The following is an 8,126-nucleotide window of genomic DNA, read 5'->3' on the forward strand; positions in this document are numbered from 1 at the left end:
ATCAAACAGAACATACTCAAGAACAAAAAGAAAAAGGAGCAGAAAAATATTACATCTCATCTGCAACTTCAAGATCAATTTCTAGATTGTAAAGTTAAATCCAATCAACTAGAAATACTTATCTTGTTCTTGTGTATCAATCTAGCGGATTAAAATCCCTAGAACTTAATCTCAAATCGCATTTAGCATTTGATCTTTTAATTACAAAAATAGAAAAAGTTCATGTCGAATTTATTCTAGATTTGTAATAATTGATTTGAGATTAATCCCTTGTAACCGATACCGTAGTTGTAACACCTTTCAAGTTTAATAAAAGTTTTATTTAACTTGAATTTTGTTTCACAATTTTATTCCGCATTTTATTCGACTAAACGGTATTGTTTGCATTCAACCCCCCCTTCTACAAACAAATTGGGACCTAACATGATAGAAATTGCACTAGCTAATTAAATAATCTCAGATCATAAATAAACTATTTCTGAATATAAAATACATAAAATAGTGGAAATACTTTTGTAAGTGCAATAAAATAAAAAGTGTTCGTCATCAAAATAAATATTATTATATTTTTAGTACTACTCGAAAAGATATATTTACACTATAAATATTATATTTATTTCAACAAAAAATATTTATATATTTTATCTACTTTTGTTCCATATCATACACGAATACAAATCTGATTTGATTTCAATTTCAATATTTTTGATACAAATACATGAAAATAAAAGATACATTCATACATAACACGAAACGTTTACTATATATTTTTATTAAAAGAACAAAAAAAGCCCTATGAACACCAAAAACCTTGTTAAGCAACGTGTTACAAAGTCTAATTAATTTAACATAAAGTTGCATTCCGATTTGCGACAGTGTCCTGTCCTAGGACTCGTAGTTTGCTAGGGTCCAAAGTGGAGTGCTTAATCAAGAATTTTAAATCAATATAAATATACCCATGCCACACAAGAATTAATAAACCCAACTATACGGACACAAATCTCTCTCTCTCTCTCAAGACATACTCTTTTTCTTTCCTTCTCCCCGAAGAAAGCATCAAACCCAAGATCCAAAACAATGGCCTTAGAATGGGTTCTTCTGGGCTACACAGCTGCAGCAGAAGCCGTGATGCTAATCCTACTCACAATCCCCATTAACCCACTTCGCAGAGGCCTAATCACAGTCACTCAAAACCTTCTCAAACCCTTATTATCTGTCATACCCTTTTGCTTATTTCTTCTCATGGATATTTACTGGAAGTATGAGACCCGACCCACTTGTGAAAACCACACTTGTTCTCCTTCTGAGCATCTCAGGCATCAGAAGTCTATTATCAAGAGCCAGAGAAATGCTCTGCTCATTGCTGCTGCTGCGCTGTTTTATTGGCTGCTCTTCTCTGTTACTTCTTTGATTGTTAAGGTTGATTTGTTGGACAAAAGGGTCCAGAAATTGAAGAATCAGGACTGATTTTGTGTAAGGATCAAACCCTTTTTCATTTTAGGGGTTGTTATTGTTTTAAAGTTTGGATCTTTGTTTTTATTTTTGTTTTATTTGAGATAATTTTGGACCTCTTTTGTTATGTTTGGTTATTAGGATGGAACCCTTGTTGTTTAATTTGTGGATTTTATCCTGTTTTTATATGTTTTTAAATTAGGATGTCTGCTTTTGTGTGCTGTATTTTTACTGTTTTAAGAGTTATTATTGCTATTTTGAATTTCTCTGGTTTAACTGTACCTGGCATTGGTAATTGGTATTATTACAATTTTTAGATTGAACGCACGTGTGCTGGAGTTTTGCTACGGGTGATTGAGATTTTAATTGGTAATCTGATGTTATGTTAAATGTGACATGGAAATTTTGTGGTGTTTGATTAGTGTGTGAGGATGAATTCATGAGCCTTTTCACAGCAAAATAATCCTATAAGAATACCTTTTCGTGTATGGTGAAATGTCATCGTTTTACTATGCTGTATCTTCTAGTTCAGACTTCAGAGAAGGTTAAAAGCCTATAAAAGAGAACAATCCTCATAATGTCTTGTTTCTGGATCTAGCCTTTATCATTTTACCATTAAACCTCTGGCGGCTGGCCTCTCTTCTTTTTCCAAGCCGCTTTAAAACATCTTAGTGAGTAACGAGTAGACAAGACTGAAAGAAGTGACTGATTTCACTTTGGTATATACTCTTTGTTGTGTGTAAATGTAATTCGAATACATTTCATAGCAGACTTGATTGTTTCATGTAATGTATTTTGTGTTTTAACTTTTAAAGTTTAATTTTTAAAATGTGGAGGGGATCTAGGACTAGGACAGTGAGGGTTTGAGATCCTCTAACAAAACTAAATTGACTTTGATATTTAGTCTTTGTTCTGTATAGTGTGTTTTGAATACCTTCTATCACCAGACTGAAGTACTTCACATGGTATATTTTATATTTAAACTTAAAATTGTTTTCTCAATTTAGCAAACTTTGCTTTGCAGTTTAGTGTAGTGTGACTACATATATATATACATTCACAATGCATCTTGCATAACTAGCAGGCTTAATTGAAGTTCTGTATTAGACTTGTAGCTTGGAGCAATAATATATGATGTGATCTGGTTGTAGACTACATTAATGAATTTAATATGGTGGTTGTGCTCTTACGTTAATATGTAGGACTTTGTTACATCCTTAACAAAGCAAATCGACAGTTACAAGTTAACCCTGTGTTGCACACTTGGAATTATATGCAGGACTTCTAAAAAGCTATATCAGGACACTAGTGAGTTTTAACTATGTGAGTTCCCCTAGTAAAGATAAGTCCCACTTTCCCCCAAATTGGAAGTTTTTTTTCTAACCCCACTCTCTGTTGAGTATTCTTTGTCTAATAATTATGTATAAGTAAGATACAATGTAATAAAGATTTGTAATAAGGTTCGCGATGATGTGTGGATCTTGGATCTGTGGGATAGTTGTAGTGAGATTGTGTATGTACTTTTGTATTTTATCTATGTTGTAATATAAGATAGGTATTTGTTGCACTGGATTATGTGATAACCTGAATTCGCGGAAGGGTGGGCGTTACACAGAGGCTCAGGCTCCTCCCCGTCTGGAATAACATCAATTATTAACATTGCATTGTTGAATGACCACGGCCCCCGTTAACAACCCACTGAAAATCATCTTTGTGATAAAACTGGAATGAAAAGACGTCAGTCTCAATTTCCTTTATGTTAATCCCCATGGTAGGCTTTCACAAAGCCATTTTTATAGTTCCGTAAAAAATATCTTTACCAAACAAAAGTCATATTTATTTATTTCTTCCTCAGACACCCTCTTCAAAAGCCACACGATTCATTCTCTTCTCTCTCGATGTCCAGATTTGCTAATTGTGCTTCCATATCTTGATATATACCCATGCAGATTAAATTCTTGCAACCTTTTCCTGCAGAGAACAGAAAAGTAGAGAGAAAATAACAAAGTCTTAAGTAAATTATTTATCGAGGATCCGTCGATAAATAGCAACCATGGTCTTAAGTGATTTTCGTCGAAACTTTGGGCTTTGGCCTGAAACTGACACTCAGCAACAAAGTCTGAAAGAACCTGGGCCTTTATCGCCGTTCGAGGCTTATACTCAATATAGAACTGACTTAACTCTATCGTCCATGCGACAAGTCTACCCGTCATGTCGGGTTTGTGTAGATCCTCTTCAGGGGTTGATTTGTAAGCACATGCATCTCCCTTCCCTGGAAATAATGTCTAAGCTTTCTACTTGCGACAACTAAGGCATAGACCAATTTTTCTACTTGCGGGTATCTGACTTCGGCATCTCGAAGAGAGTGGCTAATGTAATACACTGGGATTTCTTTTCCTTCATTGACTTGAATCAGTACGGCCGCGACCGTTTAATCGGATGCAGAGAGGTATACTTTCAGAGGCTCATTTGGCAAGGGCCGAATGAGGATGGGAGGATTTGTAAAGAATGCCTTTAGCTCGGAGAAATTTCTCTCGCACTCCTCGTTCCACTCAAAGTGTGATGATTTGGAAGCTGCCTTTATTGCTGAGAAAAAGGGGAGGCATCTTTTTGACGATTGGGGGATAAACCTCCGAAGTGCGGCGATGCAACCGGTTAACTTTTGCAAATCTTTTACTGATTTTGGATTTTCCATTTCTAAGATCGCTCTTGTTTGGGATGGATCTGCCTCGATACCTCTTTGTGTAACCAGAAACCCGAGGAATTTTCCGGCAGTAAGACCGAACGAGCATTTAGCTGGGTTTAAGCGCATGTTTTTTCTCGCGTTTTAAAACGTTTCGCGGAGGTCTATGACATGGTCAGAGGCAACCTTCGACTTCGTGATCATGTCGTCGACATATATCAGCATGTTTCTCCCAATTTGTGTGCCGAATATTTTATCCATCGTTTGTTGAAAAGTAGCTCCAGCGTTGATTAAACCAAAAGGCATCACTCGATATCCGAAGACTCCCCGGTGTGTGATGAATGCGGTTTGCTGCCAGTCTTGCGAGTCCATTTTAATCTAATTGTACCCCGAAAAGGCATCCATGAAAGAGAGAAGTTCGTTTCCCGCTGTTGCATCAATAAGTTGATCGATGTTCGGGAGTGGATAAAAGTCTTTGGGGCATGCCCTATTAACATCTGAGTAATCGACGCACATTCTCCACTTTCCGTTACTCTTCTTGACTAAGACCACATTCGAGATCCAAGTGGGGAATTGTACTGGTTCGATGAAACCGGCCTCGAGCAATCTATTGATCTCGAGGTCGATGGCTGCCCTTTTTTCAGCAGAGAATGTACGATGTTTTTGCCTCACCGGCTTGATGTTTTTACTGATGTGCAAAGAGTGTCGAGCGACAACCTCGGGAATCCCGGGCATATCTTTTGGATCCCAGGCGAAAATATCAGAAAACTCACGGATAAGGCACGTGATATCTTTCTTTAATTGATCAGGGAGATTCTTGCCGAGCTTTGTGGTTTTCTCAGGATTTCCTTCGATCACTTCTATTTCTTCAGTTTCTTCGGCGGGAGAGCAAGAATTGCTAGTGGGTGGTTCCACAAGATCCCTGGGGTCGATGTCAAGCACTTGATTAACATCAAATTCTTCGTCAACCTTTTTTCTTGGAGATACAGTGGTTAGGTAGCATTATCTTGCTGTTACTTGATCACCAATCATTTCTCCCACGCCGAAATCCGTGGGAAATTTCATTTTTAAGTGGGAGATAGATGTTATAGCTCGGAGTGCGGTGATCGTTGTTCGTCCCAAAATAGCGTTGAAGCTTGAGGAAGCACTAATCACATGGAATTTGACCATTTTCCAAATCTGACAGGGTGGGGAACCGAAAAGCATTGGCATGTCGATGGTTCCTACCACATGAACCTCATTGCCTGTAAACCCGTATAACAGGGTTCGGGAGTTCTCGAGTCTTCGATCCCCTATGTCCATTCGGGAAAAAGCATGATGATATAACACGTCGACGGAGCTACCATTATCGACCAACATTTTCTTAACCGTGTTGTTTCCTACACGTGTTGTGATGACGAGAGCATCTTGATGGCCTTCGATGAGACCGGGACGATAATCATCATCGGAGAAAGAGATGACTGGGGAGGGATTCGCTCGAGGGCGTTTAGCTGCCGAGGGATTGACATTAAAGACTTCTCGAGCATAAATCTTGCGAGAGTTGTGGGAGAGGCCCCCGGCTGCTATACCACCAAAAATAACGTCGATTACACGATCATCCTCGCCTCGATGGTGACGTCTGGGTTCATCATCGTGCTGCACATAGTGTACTAGTTGTCCTCGACGAATTTTTCCTTCGATGAGATTGCTAAGTTGAAAACATTGCTCTGTTGTATGGCCAGTATCTTCATGATATTCACAATATTTGGAGCTTGGGGGTCTTCCTGGTTTCATGGGTCTTGGAGGGCGATAATCCGGTTATGTTTTTAACACCGCCAAAATTGTCGTTTTTTCGGTGTTGAGTTTAGTGAACTCTTTTTCAGATCGATTGTGGGGCTGCTAATCTCTTTCTCTTCTATCCCTCGGAGGAAGGTCCGATGTGCGTGGTGGGGGCGACCTACGGCGCTCTCGGCGCCTTTCCCTCGAGGGGGATCGTAGACTGTAGCTTCGGCGTCGTTCATATTTTGACGACCTCCGTGGAGATTGTATACAGCTTACCGCTTCTTGAAGCATCATGCGGTGTTCTATAATCTGGAACGCGGCCTGTAGGGTTTTCGGCCTTTTTTCAAAGATCTCTTCTAAAAGGTGTACTTTGATTCCTTTGTAGTTGCTGGAAAATCGGGCTTGAAACTTGCTTTTCAGAGTTGTCCACGAGTCGATTGACCGAGGTGGCAAGTTACTGTACCATCGGAGAGCCGTGCCTTGAAGGCAAGTGGAGAAGAACTGACACCTAGCGATCTCCGAGTGGCCGAAGAAAGCCATGCGACCATCAAATGTGTTTAGAAATGCTAACGGGTCCGAGGATCCGTCGAAATGATCGAGAGCAGGCGTTTTCAACGTCCTGTCGATGCGCGCCTTCTCAAGCACTAATGATAGGGGGCTCTCGGAAACGGTTTCAAACCCTCCCTGATTTCTCATCAAGGTACGCATCTGGGCGATTTCCTCCTGCATTTTAGCGAACTCCTCGTGAGATATAGATTCTGTGGATTATGTCTGACGCGAGACATCGGCAGATGACATTGTCCTCTGTCGACGTTCGCGTGGTTGCGAATATGTCGACTCTGCCGACGGTTCATATTCGTGCTCAGCATCGTCCTCGTCATAAAATTCATCGTCTTGTCCTTCGTTTTGAACTCGGGCTTGTTGGAGCTCTCGACGAAGACGGTGAATCTCGCGTTTTCGCTCAAGCTTAGCCTGCAATCTCTGAGTTTCGTGTTCTAGGAAACTCGAGTTCTTCATCTGAATCAAGTATCTGAATCAAGTGAGTCTTCTGAATTTTCTTGGTTTTGAGCTTTTAGCCTTTCTTTCTTTTCCAAATACAATCGCATGTCGCTCGAGAGGACTTTCTTCCCTTTAGATGTTTGAACTCTAAAACGCTGATCTGACACAGTTTTTCTTTTTCTGGCCCTTTGGAGTGAGTCTTTCAAGCCCGGAAATTGGTCTTCTGGAGGAGCCTCAGGTGGAGGAAACAAACACTTCGGCTTCAATGCCGGTTGTTTAGGAAGCTCGTGATCGCCGCGGGTCGAGGGGTCGGTGGCAACTTCTGCCGTCAACTCCTTTACCTGAGTCGGTCCGGCGGTTCCCGGATCAAGCTCTTCCACAATCATCTTTTGGTTGGATCTTGTTAAAGCAAAGCTCCTTCTAGCGCAAAATGATGTTCCAATAATATTATCGTTATTATTAGACTATAGTTTTAGGAGATGATCTTCTTTGCTTAATTTGTCAACCCCTTCAAATGAGGTTGTTGTCTTATATTTATACCATGTCCCAAATGGGCTATTCATTACAAAGTGGGCTTCTTGGCCGATTACAAGATATTATAATCTAATCTATTTTGGGCTCCTTCCAAGGTCCAACAATACACATGCAACTAAATTCTTGCAACCTTTTCCTGCAGAGAACAGAAAAGTAGAGAGAAAATAACAAACTCTCGCAAAGCATGGAGGGAAGAAAAATTGTTCTTGACCAATCTTATTCACGAATTAGGTCTCTCTAATATACAATTTATCTTAATTATTTATGTTGCAGATGGGAAATTTCTCAATTTCTTTTGAAAAATAAGTAAAAGAAAACTACACAATTTCTATCTTTTTCGTCATTTTTACTGTATATGGCAATCTTTCCTTTTTAAATCTACCCTGTGAATGATTAGATAATCCAAATTGAAGTTGGACTGGAATTGAAACTTGATAATTGCAAATTAAAACTAAATGCTCAAGCCACAATTTGTTAAAGACCCTCTGTTGCAACCCCGCATGCTCGCCAGAGAAGTGCTGCATTGCTCACAAGTGGAGCTGCTTAACTGCTGCTTCCCACATGGACTTGAAGTGTTTCTTCGGTGTTAATTAGAAGATTGTATAAAATGGAGCCACACAAATCTTGTCAAGCTTTTACTTCCGATTTACTAGTCAATTCTCACAATAAAAATGAACTCGATTGCTCCATAATTGAT

General features: G+C 39.6%; 1 protein-coding gene across 2 annotated transcripts; it reads left to right on the forward strand.

Moving 5' to 3' along the window:
- The first annotated feature begins 967 nt into the window (after positions 1-967).
- Positions 968-3,019, forward strand: LOC141712700 (uncharacterized). Of its 2 annotated transcripts, none has more exons than XM_074515738.1 (2): positions 968-1,473; positions 2,655-3,019. In XM_074515738.1, exon 1 carries the CDS (start codon positions 1,078-1,080, stop codon positions 1,465-1,467), a length of 390 nt encoding a protein of 129 aa, XP_074371839.1. In that variant the 5' UTR covers positions 968-1,077; the 3' UTR covers positions 1,468-1,473; positions 2,655-3,019. The 2 variants fall into 2 exon arrangements, with proteins under 2 accessions (XP_074371839.1, XP_074371838.1); XM_074515737.1 differs by having other exon boundaries at positions 2,732-3,019.
- The last annotated feature ends 5,107 nt before the right edge of the window (positions 3,020-8,126 follow it).

Source organism: Apium graveolens, chromosome 3 (assembly GCF_009905375.1).
Source record: "Apium graveolens cultivar Ventura chromosome 3, ASM990537v1, whole genome shotgun sequence".
Classification (NCBI taxonomy): domain Eukaryota; kingdom Viridiplantae; phylum Streptophyta; class Magnoliopsida; order Apiales; family Apiaceae; genus Apium; species Apium graveolens.